The 22,544-nt window shown below is 46.3% G+C and overlaps 1 protein-coding gene across 22 annotated transcripts in view; it reads right to left on the bottom strand.

Annotated features, from left to right (window-relative positions):
- RALGAPA2 (Ral GTPase activating protein catalytic subunit alpha 2) overlaps positions 1-22,544 on the bottom strand; it is a 279,853-nt gene that overhangs the window by 246,953 nt on the left and 10,356 nt on the right. For all 22 annotated transcript variants that reach the window (XM_025264159.3, XM_025264145.3, XM_025264151.3 and 19 more), the window contains exons 2-3: positions 6,378-6,488; positions 3,853-3,905 (exon numbers count right to left, since the gene is read on the bottom strand). In XM_025264159.3, coding sequence (XP_025119944.3) covers positions 3,853-3,905; positions 6,378-6,488 — 164 coding nt within the window. The remainder of the gene's footprint in view (positions 1-3,852; positions 3,906-6,377; positions 6,489-22,544) is intronic.

Raw genomic sequence — 22,544 nt, 5'->3', positions numbered from 1 at the left:
TGCCTAAAGGAGACTCAGCCTGGACTGACACCATTGCTTCATCAAGCAGGGTGATGTGGTTGGTAGCTCACTATACTGAAAAAAATGACTGCTTCCTTCCTCAAAGGTTCCCGTCTAGACAGCCCTGACTTACAGAGCAAGCAGTAGCTCCCCTAACAGGCTCCTCTTTCTTGCCTTCTTAACTCCCTTACCTCCGTGCTTTTTTCCAATCTATTTCTTATTTATTGACAATCTTTACACAGTAGCCCTTCTGCGATTTAACACGTCTTAATAATTCCACTTCTTCTGAAGGAAGCCTTTCCCAATTATTTACACCTTGATAAGTATTTACCTTCAAATCCTCATAAACCACCTCTTTTTAAGTGGCACTAACTTGTAGACGGTGGCGACGAAGTTACACAACCCTCAGAACAAACTATGCAAATTATAACCCACCTTCTGAGGATGGAGACAGAGACAACATAAACAAAAACAGAAGCGGTGCAGGTTCATTTTTCACTCATGTTTATGGCACCAGATGAAGGTTTTATAAAGCTGTGAATAAGATATATTTGTTCTCTTACACGAGCAACAAACCCCCTGCAGATGGTAATGTATGGGGAGTAACACCGTCCTTAATCTAAACTTTCTGAGCACAAGGAGAAGGTGTTGAAACCAGCCCCCCACCCCAAAGGGGTACAAGGCTACAGGCTCTGATGGGCTTTCCTGTTGTGGGACAGCGACAGCAAAAGTTAACTGTCATTTCCATGCTTCAGGGACACAGGGAAACCAGCAAGGACTTAAAACACAGCCAGAGAGGAAGCAGGAGGGAAGCAAATGCCAAATCCAAGGAGGATCCAAGGACATCTTCATGTTCTAGATCTCGAGCCCACCCCAACGTGGGTGTGAGAAACTGAGCCTGGGATGCCAGTAAGGAACCAGGACCCTCAAGTGGAGCCAAAGGGACCCCAAACAAGCACACTCTCAGACCCCAAGCAAAAGCAAAAACAAACCCTTTGAGGGAAAAAAAAAGGATTCAAACAAATTAAATATGCATCCCATGAGTTCGGATCTCAAAGTGGTATCACAAAACGTACAAGAGAAGAAGCTACTCTGAGAGATTGAAGAAATAACCAATAGCTTTTGACAACCAAAGACAGACTTCAGATAGGAGAATGATCAGATACAGTGTCAAATCTTCTGTTTCAGAAAGTAAAAGATGTCTAATAATGAACAAGGATCAAGAGACAATCAAATGCAACCAGCCACATAGGAATACCAAACCAAAGAAGTTAAAACATGAAAAGGAAAAAAAAAAGCAAAAACACACAGAGGGACTTCTCTGGTGGTCCACTGGTTAAGACTCCGAGCTTCCAATGCAGGGAGCGTGGGTTTGATCTCTGGGTTAAGTTCCAGGATAAGGTGCCATGAGTTCAAAATTGGTAAAGCTATGGAGACAACTGGTAACAATGTAACTGGCCCAGGAACTGCTAATGGATGTACAGGACAGTGCTGATTCAAGAAGTTTTGCAAAGGAGACAAGAGCCTTGAAGATGAAGAACATAGTGGCCAGCCATTGGAAGTTGACAAGGACCAACTGAGAGCCATCATGGAAGCTGATCCTGGTACAACTATACGAGAAGATGCCCAGGAACTCAACATTGACTGTTCTATGGTCACTTGGTATTTGAAGCAAACTGAAAAGGTGAAAAAGCTCAATAAATGGGTGCCTCATGAGCTGACCACAAATTAAAAAAAAAACTGTCATTTTGAAGCGTCATCAACTCTCATTCTGTGCAATAGCAACGAACAATTTCTCAATCAGATTGTGACAGTGAATTTTATACAACAACTTATAACCAGCTCAGCAGCTGGATGGAAAAGAAGCTCCAAGGCTCTCCCCAAAGCCAAACTTGAGCCAAAAAAGGGGTCACGGTCACTGTTGGGTGGTCTGATCCACTACAGCTTTCTGAATCCCGGCAAAACCATTATATCTGAGAAGTATGTTCAGCAAATCGATGAGATGCGCTGAAAACCGCAAGGCCTGTAGTGGGCAACAGTCCACAGAAAGGGCCCAATTCTTCACCACAACAACGCCCGATGCTTCAGAAGTTGAATGAATTGGGCTATGAAGTTTTGCCATATTCACCTGACCTCTCACCAACCGACCACCATTTCTTCAAGCATCTCAGCAATTTTTGCAGGGACAACACTTCCATAACTAGCAGGATGTAGAAAATGCTTTCCAAGAGTGTGTTGAATCCTGAAGCACAGATTTTTATGCTGCAAGAATAAACAAACTTACCGCTTGTTGGCAAAAATGTGTTGACTGTAATGGTTCCTATTTTGATTAATAAGGATGTGTTTGAGCCTAGTTATAATGATTTAAAACTCTGGGTTCAAAACCGCAATTATTTTTGCACCAACCTTAACACTACAACTACTTTCCCTAATAATAAGTAACAGTTTGGAGATAATGAAGATTAATCCAAAGCAGATAAAACTGAAGGGATTATGAACCTTAAAGGAAGGACTGGGCCATAAGTTTTAAAACTGGGGATAGGACCAAATTTTTTGAATTCTTAGAAAAATAAGCAATTAACCAAATCAGAATTTTTTTTACAAAAAATCTGAATAATCATAAAGTAATCTGCAAGGAGATCAAACCAGAGCGGGGATGTGGTCAGGGAGGAGGTACACTGCCGTTTCTGGACCTTAAACTTAGTGGCAGGGTGGGGGTGCGGGGGGAGGTGGCGATGGGTGGGTGTGGCAAGCCTGTGAGCTTTATCCTCACGCTTTACCTCTGTGTGGTGGGTTCTTTAGCAAATGCATTAACCGTCTACATAAATAATGTAAACTAACAGAAAAGTTCAACTGGCAATGGTCAGTAGACACCTGTTTAAATGACAGACATAATTAAAGCTCCTGTTAAAACCAGCTCCTCTGCGCCAGCTTCATTCACAGCAGGGTAACCACAGGAAACACAGAGAAACACCACAAAACATGCCCTGAATCAATGTCTGGGACTCAGGAAGGAGCATGGCCCTCGGAGGAGATGGGTGACCAGTGATGGATTGCCAGCCGGGAACCCGTACCAGGCTGGAGGTTTCTGCATCTGTTTTATTGCACGAACCGGACAGCCTTCCCCCTCAGCCACCCCTTCAGTCAGCTCTGCAGCAAACACATATACGACTTTTCTCAACAGTCACGAAGCTGGTCTCCCACCAAGCTTAGCACACGTCTTTTCAAAGCATGAATCATTTCTAGACAACCAACAATTAACGTTCAGAACCTATAATCTGGTTCCAGTGTAGTTCTCAAGGCATCAGTAATCTGATCACTTGTCTAATACATCTAGACAAGAAAGACCTTACTCTTAATAGATCAAAAGCCACAGCCATTGTTCCACCTTTGGAGAGAACATATGATCAACACTCGTGAACACAGAGACACATAGGTGGCAACCTCAAAAGCAGTCAGGGAAATATATGTGAAAAACTGTGAGTTTTTACATGTCAATTCGTATATATTAAAAAGAAAAAAATTATCTCCAGGGTTGGTTGGGGAAATTTACATAAGACTTACATGGAAGTTTACATATAGATTTATACGACCTTTTTGAAGAGCAATTTGGCAGTATCAACATTTAAAATGTACAAACATTCCCATCTAATAACTTCCCATCTAGATCCCCACAGAGGAAAAATTCTCCCACAAGGGGAAAAAAAAAATCACAAGAACATTCTTAGCATCTTGTTTGTAAAAGGATACACATGCCCATCATTTTTACTTGTCTTCAAGTAACATTAAAGATCTAAAATACCATGTTTTTGACGAGAATCTTAAAAGCTAAATGAATTAATAAAAACTTACTTCAAAAAGAAAGAGAATGGAGTCCAGCTCCTCCCTTTGTGACTTATTATTCCCTGGAATAGATAAAAAAAGAATTCATTATTATGACAATGTGCCAATTTTAAGATATTAAAAATTAGGTTAAAATTATGTTGCTGACCCTGGATCTGAACCCCCACAGCTCTGTGAAGCGGCTGTCACTCATTCACTCAACAAACTCCAAGGATGGCCTCCGTGTCAGGAATTCTTCTGGGACCTGAGGGCACATGAGTTCACAGGTGTAAACCCCTGCCCTGGGGAGGCTTACATTCCGGCAACAGAAGGCTCTCCAGAAATGAGTGAGGAAACCAAGAAGCAGATGGGAATGCCCAAAAGGGTAGTTTGGGGTTGACTAGGGAAGTCGGGGACACCCTGCTGATAAGGGGGTACCTGAGCAAAGACCTCAAAGAGGTGAGGGAGCAGCCAAGGGAGACCTGGGCTACAGAAATGGGGGGTTGCTGTGTTTCAGGCGGAGGGACTGGACAGTGCAGGGTCCGGGTGGGGGAGCGGGTCTGCATGGGGAGGATACAACGAGGAGGCCCTTGTGTCTGGAGCGAGGGGGAGACATGGGGGTGAGACAGGCAGGCAGGGCGTGAGGGGACCAGGAGGCCACTGGAGGGTCTGCAGCGTGGAGCTCATGACTGACAGATGCTGTAAAGCAACCCTCCAGCTGGTCTTTCCCAGAGACTTTGGCGGGGGTGGGGTGGGGTGGGGTGGGGTAGGGTGGACAGTGTGGCAGGGAGGCCAGTTCTGAGGTGGCTGTGGTAACCCAGGTGAGGACAAGGGGAGGAGGCCAGGAGGAGAGGTCAGGAGGAGAAGCCGGGGGGAGAGGCTGGCGATTCTGGATACGTTTTGAAGGCAGAACCAACAACGCAGGTTTTGACCGAATAACTGGAGGGCTGAAGGGATCACAAGATGATTTTGTTATTCCTAGCAACCATTTTCCTTTCTTCTTTTGTTTTGGTAACTTCCTCCCCTGGGCTCCAGTCAACACACAGACTGTACTAAAAGCAAGAAACTCTAAAGCCTCTCCTTCTTTTCATCAGTCCTTCCTCGTGACTCTGCAGGAGATACAAGGCAACAGAGCGGCAGAGTCTTCTCCCCATCAAGAAGGGTCTATTTCTCTCCAGCCCCAGAATCCAAGAGGCCACGTGACCTGCTCCAACCACGGTGACGACAGCAGACGTGAGGTGAGCTCAAAAAGCCATACTCGCCAGCAGGTCATGGTGCCCTGAGGCCACGAGTGCAGGAGCCCAAGGAACCCTGCCAGCTGCGCAAGAGGGCCCACGTGAAGGAGCATTAAGGCGCCCTGGGCAGCAGCTTGACAATCAGGACATGTGTGAATGAGGCCACTCGCCACTAGCCAGTCAGAGGCAGCCCAAACCAGAGGAACTGCCCAACAGATTCAGAAAAATCACAAACGAAATGACTAGTGGTTGTTTGAAGGCACTCAGCCTTGGGATGGTTTGTTGTGCAATTTGCTACGCAGCACAAACTGACTGATGGTCTTGAACCACCAAATTTTCCTAAAGGATAGAGGGAAGAAAAGGAGAACAGGGATGGAGGAAGGGCCTTTTAAAAAATGAGGTTTGTAGATTGTAATGTTGTTTTCTTAGATACCAGGTTTTAATTTTTTTTTTTTGATATTTTAATTGAATTTATTATCACACTACTATGAAGTGGAACAGAGCTAGGAGGCAAGATAAAAATCACATCATTCCATATTTGAGATATCTACCAATTTGGCAGAAAAAAAATTTAAGTTCAAAATGCGTACCAATTTATAAATCACGAGGGGGAAAAGCCAAGAAATTCATTTAAAAAGAACAGGTGCTGGCATTCTGGGCCCAGGTCCACGTGTGCCCTGACGTAACAGAGGCTGGAGCAGTATCCCCTGAAGGGCCTAAGTGGCAGCTGTGTGGCCTCCATGCTCCTCTCTATGGCCTCTTCTTTACATGTGACCCTGTCTCAGCCCACTGCAAACCCCCCCCCAACCTCTGGAATGGAACTCACACTTTCTGTGGTTTTCCTTCTATTTTTATAGATATATATTTGTGTGTATGTGCAGAGTCTTAGTTGCAGCTCACAGGCTCTTTAGTTGCAATATGCAAACTCTTAGTTGCAGCATGTGCATTCTAGTTCCCTGCTGCTGCTGCTGCTAAGTCGCTTCCCGAGCAGGGATCAAATCCAGGCCCCCAGCATTGGGAGTGCAGAGTCTTAGCCACTGGGGCAACCAGGGGAAGTCCCCTTCTGTGGATCTCTTGTCTTTCTATTTTCCCCTTGGCTGTTGTTCAGTTAACGCCTGTATGAGAGAAAGTTCAAGGGAAAGACGCAACCGCTGTGAGTTCACAGCTCTGCTAAGTGTTTGGAAAGAGAGGAAGCTTAAAGGCATGTAACTTGTAGCACGTGACACACACAACCTCCAAGAACTTCCTGTATTTTTATTAAAAAAAAAAAAAACAGAACTTTGTATATCAAAAAAAAATTTTTTTTGTAGAAATTCTTACCTTTTAATTTCAAACTATTTTCCAGTGTTATAAAATTTTCATAGAAGATGAAATATATCTGAGAATAGTTGGTCTCAAAAAACTGCTTAAGATCACTGGCATCCACATTGTCTGAAAAGAAAAAGTTCCCATTTACAACCATAAACTTACATGATCATCAGCATTCATGAACAATCTTTTCAGAAACAAAGGAATGCAAAAACCAGTCATGTCTCCTTATAAGACAAAACAACGCAGTAAAGTACATTTCCGTCCACTTCTTTCTCCACCTAAGGGGAGCTCTGAGGTGACCTGGGGCATGTCCCCTCCCCCACCCCAGACCTCAAGGTCACAGCCAAGGTCACAACTGCTATAGAGCAGCTGGAAGGCCAGGGGTTAGTGAGGGTCCTGGGAGGGACAAGATGGTTTCCAGTTGGGGTGGGGAAGTAAAAGGTGAGATGGTTTAGACCCAGACCATAGAGGATGGAGGCTGCCAGGCGGTGCTAGAGGTAAAGAACCCACCTGCCAATGCATGAGACATTAAGAGACTCAGGTCAATCCTTGGGTCAGGAAGATCCCCTAGAGTAGGAAATGGCAACCCACACCAGCATTCTTGCCTGGAGAATCCCATGGACAGAGGAGCCTAGCAGGCTACAGTCCATGGGGTCGCAGAGTCAGACACAACTGAGTGACTTAGCACACGTAAAGAAGGATGAGCGCCCCATGGCCCAGTCTCTCCTCCCTCCCTCCAGCTACCACATCAGGCCCTCCCAACCTGCCCACATCCATCCGGGCCACTGGTCACCGCATCCCTCCAGCTTCTACTTGACCCGTCCGGCCCCCGCATGGACACAGTGGGTCCTGTGTTCCTAGCATCATTCCAGCCATGTGTCTCCCATGTGTTTAGTGTTGATAAACCAGGGCTGCAGGTAGAGTGACTTGACGTGCAGGGAATTCAGTCCAGGAATATGTACCCCCCCACCCCACCCTGGCCCCTGCAGGGGCCAAGCCAACAATACAGCCAGCGTCCCTTTCGGCTCAGGTCAGAAAAGTCACCCACTGTCAACACACCTCTGCACAGGTTCCTCAGGAAACAAGGTTGTTTGTGCCCTTCCAGCAGTGTCCTGACAAGGTGTTAGCTCTTTGGGCATTCTTATAATTTGACAAGATTACTCAAGGGGGAAAAAAAAAACAAAACATGTTGCTATTCAATCTATAACAGAGTTGTATCAGCTTTGGGGTCCTAAGTCGGTGAATACGTGAGAACACACACCCACTGCCACGTCTGCATTCTATAAAGTTAACATTCACACAGATGAATCTAAAGAGCTGTTTTCCTCTGATAACTACATAGCCCCTTTCATGGAAAAATCTGCACTGGTTCTTTGAAACAATGTCCCTAAGATGTTGGAAAGATCATAGGAACGGCCAAGTTCACATTCCCTTTCTTGTCTGAAAATCACAGGGAGCACAAAGCAGTGCAAGTTCCCGGTAACTAACAAGTTTACCTGCGTGCCAGCAGGTAACGACACCAGGATCCTTAATCCACACGAGCACTACCATTCTCATGAGTGACACAGCCTTGCTGTGGAGTTCTCCAGTGCCTTCCTCAAGTGTGCCAGTTCCAAGGGCTTTGTTAAACGTTTACTCCAACACCAACTGCTCAGAGGGCCTCTGAAACCTCCCCAGCCCCCAGGCCAGGTCAGGGCCTCCGCTCTGCAGCCCACCACCCTCTTCCTCCCAGTCACAGACTATGTCACACTGCGCTCGATTTCCTGGTGCAACCCTGGGCTCAATTCTGATGGAATGATCTATCTCCTCCGTTAGAGACACTGCCCACCTCACAGACCCCCAGGTGGTCTCAGCACCATTATGTGCCCTGCAGGGAGCATAAACATTTAGCTCAATATTTTCTTGAATGCACTAAATGAGACAAACAGCCTCTAATACACAATCACGGGGCAGTAACCACAACATGTAAGCCATCAGATCTCATGCGGACACGAAAGAGGCGGCCTGACCCTTGGGTTATCAGGAGGGAAACGTCACCCCTCTGCAGAGGGGGTCCCTCCTGCTCTGCAGCCTCAGCTCTCACGGTCCGCTGCCGGCTCCAGGGAGGGTCCGGAGGCTTCTCCCCTCACCTTCTGCTCTTCCCGCAGCTGCTCGAGCTGAACCCCAATCCCCATCCTGAGTCCTCCCAGCTGCTTCCCAGCCCGCCTCCAGGGTGTTGGGTCCTCCACCACCCCGCCAGGCATTGAGCCTCTATCCCCACCCAGGGGTCCCTGCATCCCTGCTTCCCCTCTGCGGTCCCCTCTCCACGCTGCAGTCAACAGGATAACAGAATAAACCAAATCAGTAGCACTGAAAATAAAATCCAACCCTTTACCACTACTTCACAGCCTTTCCTCTGCTCAAGGGCAAGTCCACCCGACGTCACACTCTCCATGCTGCCCTACACTCTGGCCACCGTGGCTTCTTTCCATCTCCCGAGCTTCCCACACGTGATCCCCACCCCCGATCTTCATCTAGCTCATTCCTTCCTATCCTTCAGAGCTAAGGCCATGCTCAACTTCTGCAGGGAAACCTCAGGGGTCCCTGTGGGCCACAGGTCACCCGCCTTCTCCAGCATGGAGTCTGGTGGGCGGCCAGCCATGAGTGGACTGAAGCCGCAAGACACACAGAGAGGTTGTAGGCCACCAAGAGTCCATCTTCCCTGGGTTCCCCTGGTCCCTCAGAAACACGCCAGGGTTGGTGACCTGAGCATAGAGGCTCCTTGTCAAAGCTGAGGGCCTCACGCAGACAGGAACACCCTCCAGAAGCCAGAGCCCAGCCACCTCCTCCCTACCACTCCCTGCCTTTTCTGTTGATGAGGGGCGGCCGGATGGAGCTTGACGTCCTCACGACAAGACACTGTGATGCCCTCAAGGTCACTCCGCACACAGCGAAACCAAGAGCGTAACATCGGTAACTACGCACTTTGTTTACCCCAGTGAGAACTCCTCGGAGGTCTGGGAGTCCCCCTCACATGATCCCTCCCCATGGTACACCTCATCAGTCAAGACTGATTCATTCCTTTCTTCCCTTATTCCACTCCGCTAGAATGGAAGCCTCAGGCAGGCAGGAATGCCATCCGCCTGGGATTTGGTTACCACTGTATTCCCAGACCCAGGAACAGAGCGGGGTGCCCGACAGGCACTCAACACATATTTGTCAAATGAACAAAAAAATTAATGCCACGTTTTTTTTTTAATCTCTAGTCTTCAAAATTTAGAACGATTCCCTTAGCTGTCTTATTCTTTTTATAAAACACAAGACTCATGAGATGACTATTTAGAAAGCATAGATCTTGGAGAAGGTGGCCTCAGGCATGGGGAGTTAGTGCCCGGTAGCAGGGCACACAGACAGGATCACAGATCTGCCTTTTTTTTTTTTAATAATTTTTAAAATTTATTTGGCTGCACCAGGTCTTAGTTGGGGCACACAGGACCCTCAGTTGTGGCATGTGGGATCTAGTTCCCTGATCAGGGAGTGAATCCGGGTCCCCTGCACTGGGAGAGCAGACTCTTAGCCACTGGACCACCAGGACAGTCTGCTTTTTAACTTCAAGATGCATAGATATTATAATAAGAGGACTGTTCAGGGAAAAAAAAAAAATGACCATAAACTTCCTTTAGAAAGATGCTCTTCACCTGCTTGTTCACACACAACTGGGCCCCTCCCCCTGCAAACTAGGCCTGTGCCAAGTGCTAGAAAATTTGAACAGAATAAGGGGCAGGGACCCCCAGAGCCAGGGACACAATCAAGTAGCGGAAATGACACCGGGATCAAAGTCCAGGCCGGGCCTCAAAGCAGGGAGTGAAGGCCAACTGGGAAGGTTGGAACTACTAATAATACTGTATATTTACTCTTTAAAAGACACTTTCATGGATTTATTATATTTGACCCTAACCACAACCCTGTGCTTGCTCCTTGGAAGAAAAGCTACAACAAACCTAGACAGCGTAGTAAAAATCAAAGACATCACTTTGCCAACAAAAGTCCATGTAATCAAAGATATGGCTTTTCCAGTAGTCATATATGGATGTAAGAGTTGGATCATAAAGAAGGCTGAGCACCGAAGAATTGATGCTTTTGAACTGCAGGTACTGGAGAAGACTCCTGAGAGTCCCCTGGACAGCAAGGAGATCAAATCAGCCAATCCTAAAGGAAATCAACCCTGAATATTCATTGGAAGGACTGATCCTGAAGCTGAAGCTCCAATACTCTGGCCACCTGATACAAAGAGTTGACTCATTGGGAAAAAACCCTGATGCTGAGAAAGATTGAGGGCAGGAGGAAAAGAGGGAGACAGAGGATGAGATGGTAGGATGGCATCATCAACTCAAGGGACATGAGTTTGAGCAAACCCTAGGAAATGGTAAAGGACAGGGAAGCCTGGCATGCTGCAGTCCATGGGGTGACAAAGGGTGGGACACAACTTAGTGACTGAACAACAGCAACCCCATGAGGGAGATGAGGGAGGTGTGGTCAATTAAAAAAAAAAAAAAAAAAAAAAAACCCTTCAGATTCTGGATCATCCGTAACCTGCCCAAGGTACCAGGCCCATCAGAAACATGGGGAAGACTCCCCTCTGGGGCTCCAGATGGAACGTGAGCTGCACAAAGACCTCGGAGACATGTAGGAATAAGTCAAACCCAGAAATTGGATCAGGAACATAGAGAAATGTCATCTCCTTGGGGAAGGGATATACAGGAGAGCAGGTGGAGAGAAGCAGGAGGGAGAAAAGACCCTAAGACATGGGGGGAGAGCATGGCCCTGAGAATGGGCGCTGCTTGGCTCCCCGGGAGGGACCTCAGCAACCTCCCCAACGCCTTGTGGGGCCAGTAAGGAAGCGGGAAAGAGGAGAAGTCCCGGTATGTCCGACACGGACGCTAGCATGTGGCCTTGCTGGCCTCACAAAGCCCAGGCAAGTGCATTCACACTGACCACAGAGGAGCAACCAGCGGACAGCTTCATAGACCTGGGGTCATTCCAGGATTCATAAAGAAACCTTTAATTTCTCATTCTCCTTGACCATCATCCAACAGCCAATGAACCGTGTCTATTATATTCCCATTATATCTGAAAAATAATCTATATTCCACACCAAAGCTACCCTCCCCTGTCCAGCTAAGCCTCCCGCTTACAATTATTTCCCCACATTTAGTTGGAAGACAGTAGCAAAGCTAGAGCGCAAAAACCTTTGGAGCAGGCAGGCCACCTGGTTTCAAGTACAAAAGCCACAGGACCTGGGCAAGTTACTTAAACACGCTGTTCCTCAAATTCCTCACCTGAGAAATGGGGGCCAACAATAGTTCCTGTGTGATAAAATGGACACAGGTAAGGTGCCTCTAAACGCAGAGTCAGCATTATTTAAATAAATGTTAGTTGTCTTACAATTGCCTAGCTCCAGGCAAAGGCCACCTAACTAGCCAAGAACAACCCAGCTTCACCTATGAAGTCATAAAACTCAATGACCCGTGAAACTCAACCACTTAATGAGCACTTCGGTAAGGGATAGCACTTCATCCCAGTTCAGCAGCAGATGCTCCAAAGCCAGGGGGACTATCCCTCCACTTCCTCCTACATATGGTCCTTTTCAGTAGCAATCTTACTCCTTTTAGGATCTGATCTCTATAACCCAGATCACTAAAACCAGCTTCAGCACACCCAGAAGCACCAAGGGAAGAGGGAACACTCTTCTCAGACTCAGGGGCCCTGGTGGACACTGTCAAAGAGGAAGTATGGGCTCAGAACAGCTTCTCCCAAGTAGGGAGTGACCCCCGATCCTCCAGCCCTCCCTCCCCCACCTGCCCCAGGGCTCAGAGCCACCCCAGAGCTGCCCACAAGGCAGCGTGTGGATGCAGACGGTGTCATTCACTCACATTCCCTAGATGCTGGCACCCAAATACGATGCTCAACATCACACGCTGGTGAGAGGGAAGGGGACTAAGTGAAAAACTCAGGGTGGATGTGGCGACTTCATAAAACATAATTCAGGAACAATGAGAACAAGGAAAATTAACTCAGACACGAGACAGGAAAATTAACTCAGACACCGACCGGGATGAACATCATGAATAATGTGCCCTTACATAAGGGCTAATGAGAGCCTACTGATTTCAACCTTTTCACAGCTGTCTAGGTGTCTGCCTTCCCTCTCTCTCCCTAAAAAATGCCACAAATTATTCCCACCCTCCATCCACATCTTTAGAAAACGCCCACCCACACTGATCTGGACTGAGCTCCCGACCTGCTGTGAACCACCAATCATCTCCTAGGAGTCTGATTCAGCAGTGGCTGCAGAGCCTCAGGTGGTGTCTGGTCCAGGGAGGTTGGGGTAAACATATACACATAGATAAAATGGATAACTAAGAAGGACCTACTGTACAGCATGGGGAACTCTACTCAATATTCTGTTAATGACCTACATGGGAAGAATCTAAAAAGAGTGGATATATATATATATGTATAACTGATTCACTTTGCTGTACACCCAAAACTAACACATTGTAAATCAACTATACACCAATTAAGATTTAAACAAAAAAAAAAATGAGAAAACTCATGGACCAGAGCCACCTGCAGCCAGGGCAGAACCATGCAGCAATGCAGACAGGTAAGGGAATAAAACAGACGCTTGCTGCCTGCCGTAAGGTCTCTGTAAGCCTGAGATTTGGGATGGGTTGTCTTACTTGTTATAGAAATGTTGATGGGGAAAGAAAAAGAAACTCACCACCAAGAAGCGTCACAGGCCATGGCGAGCCCATGAAGAGCTGCCTCCAAGGACAACACATCATCTCCTTGTCCAATAAGGAAAAGCAGAAAAAATGGGTCCAGATAACAGGGGTTCCCCCATGATACAAACCACCTTCCACAGAAAAGTTTCAGCAACACTAGCCAGAATGTCGGGACAGTCTGGGCAGGCAGGGATGCCCTCTCCTGACACCAGCTGGGAGGGTTTAGAACCCCCTGAGTGCGCAGGACCATGCCAAGGGCAGGTAACCAACCTGGAACTCATCTGGGGAGGACGCAAAGTCCTCATAACAAAGCCTTTTCAAGATTCAAGAGGGAATCAGTTATAAGACAGCAGGCGTGCTGACTGTGCTTCAGTGGTAACTCAACACTTTTCCCATCATCATTACGAGAAATTCACATCTGAAAATGCATCTATGTATATGCAGACCTAAAAAAATGTCCTTGGACTGATTATATGCAAATACAAAACCTTTGTATACACAGAGACACTCAGGTGCACAGCAGGTGGAGGGCTTCAGTCCCAGGGGCTGTACAAGCCACCCCCTCCCCACCCCACCCACACCTCCCCCCCCCTGCACACTCTCCAGAAGATTTTAGGGTCTGGCTCAGTCTTTGCCCCCACACTCAGCACTGATCTCCACACACACACAGGTGATGCCCCACTTGCATGTCTCCACGGAGGTTGTCCTCCACTCCCTCTGCCACCCAGGCATCCTTCCAACCTCCACTCCTTACCTCTCCTGCTCACTCCTTCTGGAAACCCAACTCCGACAACTCTTCAACCTTCCTGGGCCCTTGAAACTAATGACCCTACCACCCTGATCAATAATCCCTCTGAAGTCTTCACTTCTTTGTTTATCTAATTTGGCTTCCACAGTCCATCTTTTTAAATTTTAATTGGAGTATAGTTGCTTTGCAATGTTGTGTTAGTTTCCACTGTACAGCAAAGTGAGTTGGCTCTACGAATGCAAATATCCCTTTTTTTTTTTAAGATTTCCTCCCCATTTAGGTCACCACAGAGCATCCACGGTCCATCTTTTTAATCAACCCCCCTCCCTGATCATACTCACTCAATAAAACCCCAGTCTCAGTTTCACCCTTAATTCAACTGAAAGTATTTATTTGTGCACAGCCATGTGACAGATACCAAATACTTTTTAAAGTGCTGAGTGTATGTGAAAGACGGAGAAGGCAATGGCACTTCACTCCAGTACTCTTGCCTGGAAAATCCCATGGACGGAGGAGCCTGGTGGGCTGCAGTCCATGGGGTCGCTGAGGGTCGGACACGACTGAGCGACTTCACTTTCACTTTTCACTTTCATGCATTGGAGAAGGAAACGGCGACCCACTCCAGTGTTCTTGCCTGGAGAATCCCAGGGACAGGGGAGCCTGGTGGGCTGCTGTCTATGGGGTCACACAGAGTGGGACACGACTGAAGCGACTTAGCAGCAGCAGCATATGTGAAAGAAGGCTTCCCTGGTGGCTCAGTGGTAAAGAATCCACCTGCCAAGGCAGGACACTCAGGTTTGATCCCTGGGTCGGGAGGGGCATGGCAACTCCCCTCCCTGGAGGAGGGGCATGGCAACCCACTCCAGTATTCTTGCCTAGAGAATCCTATGGACAGAGGCGCCTGGCAGGCTACAGTCCACGGGGTCGCAAAGAGTCGGACACAACTGAAGCAACTTAGCACACATGCACATACATGAAAGAATGTTTTGTAAGTGTATAACAAAATAAGTACTTTAAACGCACCCACTCAAGCACCCCCCGCAAGGGGCTCCACACCACTCACCCAATTCTCAGATGTCTCAGGGCCAACAGCTGTTGCGCTAGTAACCCAGTGCCCAAGCACCACGCGCCAAGCCCAGCAGAAGGAAGAGCCTAGAACACTGACATAACATTGATACTTCTGGAAGCATGCAAGGACCTAAACTACATATTCCTGTTTGCAGGAATTGAAACGAAAACTCACACCCTCACTTTCGCTCTGCTGATGGTTTTGTTATTATTACACATTATTATAGTTATGTTGGGCTGTTTTAAATTTTTAAAAAATTTCCCCTGAAAACAGACATATATTCAAATTTGTATCATAATGGACTATTTCCATAGGTGTTCTCTGTAGAATTTAAACTGAAAGTGAGAGTGGCCTGGAGCAGGCACTCTGGTTTTCCCTCTGGGCGCAGTCAGGCCCATGGCAGACCCTTGTCTTCCTAACAGACCCATTTGTTCAGGGACCATCCACCCAACAAAACTGTGTGCTCTTGGGGCAGGGGTGGGTGACCCGATGCTGTGGAGTCAGTTACAGTGGGAACAGCCCCCCACCCCCCGCCAAGCATGAGTTTAGGCTCAAGCCTGTGACCCTACGAGCACTGGGAAGAATTCTGGTGGAGATGCTGGGAAAGGGTCACGGTTCATAAAGGGGCACAAAGCGCAAGTGCTTCTCTGGATGTTCTGTCCAGGCGCAATGCCCGAGCTGCATTTTGCCACTCAGAGGACAGACCTGCCACATGGAGAAGGACACTAGGGAGGGCAGAGCAGGGAGGGGGAGCCTGTGGATGGTCACATTGCTAAGCTGCCGTGCCAGCTGGCTTGCAGTCACATGCTTTGGGACCGAGTTTTAAAGGAGAAAAAAAATTATTCTTTGTTTTTGCTTACACTTGGGTTTTCTGTTACCTGTATCCAAAAACATCTTTGCAGATTCTGACAGTAGAAACAAATCCCAGTATAACTGAAAGGTTGTAAAAGCTATATTCACCCCACTTCATTTCCTAAGGTGTCCTATTTTCATTTCTTTATACCTATATATGGTAAGATAGGTGAAGAAAGTAAAAGTCTAGAGGTCGAAAAGATGTTAAAACTCTGTTACTCTAGATTGATAGTCCCCATATAAAAGTGATTCTGATAAAGATATACTCCATGTACCTAGAGCTAAAGTTTTTAAAAGTAGAGTTATTTTTAAACATTTCTGACACACCTCTCTCAAATGCAGGCTTCTAAAACTTTATTATTAACAGATATCAAGTGCCAACACAATAAAACAAAATATATACACCAATGAAATATAATGTTTAAATCTAATGTGTTTTACATACATTAACTTTTTATGAAGTATAGTTGATATAAAATAAGTTACAGGTGTACAATATAGTGATTCACAATTTTTAAAGACTATACTTCATGTTTATTATAAAATATTGGTACATTCCAATATTTATACCAATATTTTGGTATAAAATATTGGTATAATGTTGTACAATATATCCTTCTAGTTTAATTTATACGTAATAGTTTATACATTTTTATATATCTCTTCTTTTGTAGGCAGCAAGTTTCATCTGATTTTTTTAAGGCAATGCATAACTGTTTCTACTTTTCTTTCTCTTTCTTTAAAATCAGAATATAGTTTCTTTACAATGTTGTGCTAACTTCTGCTGTACAGCAAAGTGTTATCAGCTATATGTATACATACAACCCCTCTTTCTCGCATTTCCTTCCCATTTAGGTCACCACAGAGTATTCAGTAGAGTTCCCTGACTATATAGTAGGTTCTCATTAGTTATCTATTTTATACATAATAATGCACTACACTTTTCTTGATCTGAATTGGCCTATCAAGAAAATCAGAGATACCAAAGGAACATTTCATGCAAAGATGGGCTCAATAAAGGACAGAAATGGTATGGACCTAACAGAAGCAGAAGACATTAAGAAGAGATGGCAAGAATACACAGAAGAACTGTACAAAAAAGATCTTCACGACCCAGATAATCACGATGGTGTGATCACTGACCTAGAGCCAGACATCCTGGAATGTGAGGTCAAGTGGGCCTTAGAAAGCATCACTACGAACAAAGCTAGTGGAGGTGATAGAATTCCAGTTGAGCTATTCCATATCCTGAAAGATGATGCTGTGAAAGTGCTGCACTCAATATGCCAGCAAATTTGGAAAACTCAGCAGTGGCCACAGGACTGGAAAAGGTCAGTTTTCATTCCAATCCCAAAGAAAGGCAATGCCAAAGAATACTCAAACTACTGCACATTTGCACTCATCTCACACGCTAGTAAAGTAATGCTCAAAATTCTCCAAGCCAGGCTTCAGCAATATGTGAACCGTGAACTTCTAGAAAAGGCAGAGGAACCAGAGATCAAATTGCCAACATCCGCTGGATCATGGAAAAAGCAAGAGAGTTCCAGAAAAACATCTATTTCTGCTTTATTGACTATGCCAAAGCCTTTGACTGTGTGGATCACAATAAACTGTGGAAAATCCTGAAAGAGATGGGAATACCAGACCACCTGATCTGCCTCTTGAGAAATTTGTATGCAGGTCAGGAAGCAACAGTTAGAACTGGACATGGAACAACAGACTGGTTCCAAATAGGAAAAGGAGTTCGTCAAGGCTATATATTGTCACCCTGTTTATTTAACTTATATGCAGAGTACATCATGAGAAACGCTGGACTGGAAGAAACACAAGCTGGAATCAAGATTGCCGGGAGAAATATCAATAACCTCAGATTTGCAGATGACACCACCCTTATGGCAGAAAGTGAAGAGGAACTAAAAAGCCTCTTGATAAAAGTGGAGAGTGAAAAGTTGGCTTAAAGCTCAACATTCAGAAAATGAAGATCATGGCATCCGGTCCCATCACTTCATGGCAAATAGATGGGGAAACAGTGGAAACAGTGTCAGACTATTTTTCTGGGCTCCAAAATCACTGTAGATGGTGACTGCAGCCATGAAATTAAAAGACGCTTACTCCTTGGAAGGAAAGTTATGACCAACCTAGATAGCATATTCAAAAGCAGAGACATTACTTTGCCAACAAAGGTCCATCTAGTCAAGGCTATGGTTTTTCCTGTGGTCATGTATGGATGTGAGAGTTGGACTGTGAAGAAGGCTGAGCGCCGAAGAATTGATGCTTTTGAACTGTGGTGTTGGAGAAGACTCCTGAGAGTCCCTTGGACGACAAGGAGTCCAACCAGTCCATTCTGAAGGAGATCAGCCCTGGGATTTCTTTGGAAGGAATGATGCTGAAGCTGACACTCCAGTACTTTGGCCACCTCATGCGAAGAGTTGACTCATTGGAAAAGACTCTGATGCTTGGAGGGATTGGGGGCAAGAGGAGAAGGGGACGACAGAGGATGAGATGGCTGGATGGCATCACTGACTTGATGGACGTGAGTCTGAGTGAACTCTGGGAGTTGGTGCTGGACAGGGAGGCCTAGCGTGCTGCGATTCATGGGGTCGCAGAGTCGGACAGGACTGAGCGACTGATTTGATCTGATCTGATCTGATATTACAGTCAGATTCACTCAGGAGGAAAAGAGTTAGAGATAAAAATAAATAAAACAGGAGCTAAATGGGAACGGCTCCAGCTCTCTCACTTCTAACAACTAAGGAGGCAGAAGAGAGGTGCTGAGGGCAAAGAGAGGCATCTTACTTATGTCAAACAATCATTATTAATAAGCATAATAACGGCTTACAAAAGGGATTTGTATATATTAACTCAAACCTCCGACAGCCCTAGGAAGTAGGCAGGGGAGGGTCAGCGGGGTCAGGTCCCCACCAGGACTCAACCCAGGCAGCAGTCCGGCTCTCCCTCACTGCTTACCTGAGTGAGCCTAACATTAACAGAAAATGATGGAGGAAGTGCAGGGAAGCACACCTGGAAAAACCGTTTTTTTGAAGTACATAAGAGAGAGTTGGTAGAAAGCCTGGAAGTAAACGGTTACTAAACTCCAAAGAGAACCCAGAAGCTGGTATATTTAGGACACCAGAGCCAGCTTGCAAGGGGAATGACCTTCACTCCAAGACAGGTTAAAAGGGTGGCCTTTCTGTGAAATTAATTGAGCGGAAACTAAGACAGCCTTTCGCAGGGGGTTCTCTTTACTTCCAGAAACTCACCCCGCCGTCCCCTGCTCCATCATCAGCCAGGACACTGTCAGACCTGTCTCGTCTCTCATATGAGAAACCAAAGGCAGCCACCCTTCTCCCGCCAGCCTGGGTCTGCCGACAGCGCAGAGCGCCTGGACTCCCAACCTAAAATGCGTGGTGGATAATTTTCTGTGTGAGTCCCATGAGACACAACAGGGCCATTTAAGTATCAGGTAAGTCTTCACTTACTGATATGAAAAACGTCCAAGGCATGTCAAATCAGAAACAGAGTGTCAGCCGTGCATAATGACTACTCGTGTAAAACTGCATTTCTGTGTGCGTGCACAACACATAGAGATCACATATTAGCAACAGCAAGCACAGAAACACGCCTACCAAAATTTTAACACTGGTTATCTGGGGACTGAAGAATGTGAAGAGCTTTTTCACACTTAAATGATTTTTTGCTTATTCATATAAGTCAAATGTTTATAATGAGTATGTAAAATTTTACAACCAGAAAAAACTACAAAACTATTACTCATTTCAGAAACAAACAAAAAAAAGCTGCCAGAATGTTTCAGAGATTTTCTTTCAATGTCTGATTATTTATCGTAAAAAAGAAAAGCACAGCAGACATGACATTGACCATAATTTCCTCCAAATGGGTCTGACTCTTCAAGCTTGAAGAACATTCAAGACCCAAGCAATACAGAAAAGTAGTATCTTTACCAGGACGAAAATGCCCTAAAAACAGAAAATAATTTAAACTTTCTCTGCCCAACATTGTGAGTAGACTTCTTCTGTAATAACAGAGAAATTTTTTGTACATAAATGCCTTGTGATGATTCAGGTCTAGAGGACTTTTCTGCTGTCTTTAGGGAAAGCTGCTTCTCTAATTGTCATTCACCTCAAAGGGTAGAAAAATGAAACAGTCGGGCAGGAAGAAATGATCTCTGTCCAGCCATTTGGTAGCTTGTACTGCACAGGAACAAACAACGATATGACACCCCTGAATGCAAAAAGGTGATGAAATTTCCAATCACAGTCAGATTCACTTGGATGGGACAGCCTCAGCACATGTTAAGTTTTGCTCAATCCAGGGCTCATCACCAACTGTGGAACAGATTCCCCTTCGATTCAGCAGCAACACCGGGTCGTAGAAACCACACATCTCTTCAATTATCACTGAGCTGAAGACCAAGACTCCCTCAGGCCTTTCCACTAAGAAACACAACCTAGAGGGAGTTCCCTGGTGGCCTGGTGGTTAAGATGTGGGCTTCCGCCCCTGTGGGCATAGGTTCGACCCCGCCCAGGGAACTGGGATCCCTTGCATAGCTGCAAGCTATGCAGCGTGGCCAAAGCAAAACTTTTTTTAATGGCTCAAGTTCTTTAAAAAGATAAAGTAACACAATCTAGAGCACAAACAGGGTCCTAATTTAGCAGGTACATGAAACCCAGTCCATCTGCTGCCTTTCACCACCATTCATGGAATAAATTAACACTGCATGGACCCATGGATGTTTTCCTGTGTTCATTCATTTCCAGCCACTGGCTAGTCTCCATTTCTTGTCCACATCGGGGCACTTCCTAAGGTACCTACTCTCTGGCTCTTATAAGAATTCAGGGTGATATAGCAAGTGCATTCCACGCTGTCACAAGCTCGGGCTGCTGCGTGGTCCAATCTCACGGCCCAGGGCAGTCGAGCATTCCTGCCTCACTGGCCACGGTGGTCCCGGCCTGTCTCCTCATCATAACCCACTGCAACAGCAAGGAAAGACGGGCCACATGTGCTGGACATGGCTCCCTCCAGGTAAAGAATCTGCCTGCAATGCAGGAGACGCGGATCAATCCCTGGGTTGGGAAGATCCCCTGAAGAAGGAAATAGGAACCCATTCCAGTCTTCTTGCCTGGGAAATTCCATGGACAGAGGAGCCTGGTGGGCTACAATCCACGGGACCACAGAGTCAGACATGACTGAGCAACTGAACAACAATACCACTCCCCTGGGGACCCAGGAGTGGGTCTGTTCGCACACACACGAGGAGAGAGGTTTCTTTCAGGAGAACTTTATTCATGGTCTCGACTCACTTTTTGGCCATGCCACACAGTATGCTGGATCTTAGTTCCACGGCCAGGGATTGAACCCGTGACCCCCGCAGCAGAAGCATGGAGTCTTTACCACCCATCTGCCAGGGCAGTCCCTTGAATTATTACTTTATTGATGGGGACTTCTGGCTAGTGAAAACAATCTCTGTCTGGGGCAGGAAGGCTCTTAGAAATTTTTCTGAACATCCATATAGATGGCTGATCCTCTCCCACAGACTCAGATCCAGGTACGTGGAAATCGCATTTTTGGTTTTTCTGAATGCAAGCTCAGGCATGCCCAGGGCTGAGTATAATGCCTGGCACATGGTTGGTGCTGGATAAAAAATAACACGGGATTCTGGAGCCAGCTGCCTGGGTTCAATCCTGATGCTACCACTCACTAGCTGGGCAATGTTGGGCAATGTTCTTAATTTCTCTGGGTTTTATCAGGAAGACAGAGATAATGATATTCCCCACCGCACAGGGGAGAGGATTAAAAGTACATGTAAAGTATTTCTGGTGGTCCTTGGCAGAGGGAAAATGCCGATTAAATGCTACTTGTTATTATTACAAATATGGAAGCAAGTCACCAAAAGGAATCAAGATGTACAAAAAGCTGTTGGTGTTCTTGGTGTCATTCAGCATCAGTATCATTTAGTGAGCAAGATCAGGCAGAACACAGAGGAGCAGAATATAAAACCAAAGGCTACAAATGCCAATGGAAGACACAAAGAGCTGTGGGAATTCTGAGGAAAGAGCGTTTCAGGGAAGATGGGTGAAGGCACTTTGTGTGAAAATGTGACGTGACTCTGTCGGCTCCTGGAAGAATTCTGCGGGGCTGGATGGGCAGCACCTTCTAGGAGAAGGGACCGGGTATTCGTTTGGGTTCTCTGGGAAATGGATATCAAAATAGGACTGTTCACACAGGAGGTTTATTGAGGGAGATGCTGTGAAGGACAAAGAGGAGGACCTGAGAAGGGCGGACTGAGCCCTGCACAGAGGAGGGGAGGGAGCGGGGCTGAGAGGCAGCAGAGGTCTAAGGAGCTGCTGGCCCAGGCATCTGGGTCTCCAAGGAATGACCACGTGAGCAGCCCACGTGCTCAGTAACTGCTTGGAGGAAGCCCAGGAGGAGCCCGGCTCTAGATACCCAGTGGAGGTGGGTCCAAGGGCAGCACCGGGAACATCAGTCAGTGGGGCCCTGCAGTGGAGCTGATCTGAGCACAGCCTCTCACAGCTCCCACGGCTGGCACAAGCCTAGGTCCTGGTACCTCCTGTGTCCTTGAAAGTATGGTTGAGCCTCAGCAAATACGTGCCATCACTGAAAGTCAAACACAAGACAATATCCTTATCTTTTTCAAAAGGGTTTTTTTTTTTTTTAACTAAACTGCAACTGCAAAAGCAAAATCAAAGTACATATTTACT

Source organism: Bubalus bubalis, chromosome 14 (genome assembly GCF_019923935.1).
Source record: "Bubalus bubalis isolate 160015118507 breed Murrah chromosome 14, NDDB_SH_1, whole genome shotgun sequence".
Lineage (NCBI taxonomy): Eukaryota > Metazoa > Chordata > Mammalia > Artiodactyla > Bovidae > Bubalus > Bubalus bubalis.
Note: the sequence above shows the minus strand (reverse complement) of the source record. Positions and strands in the feature narration are given on the sequence as shown.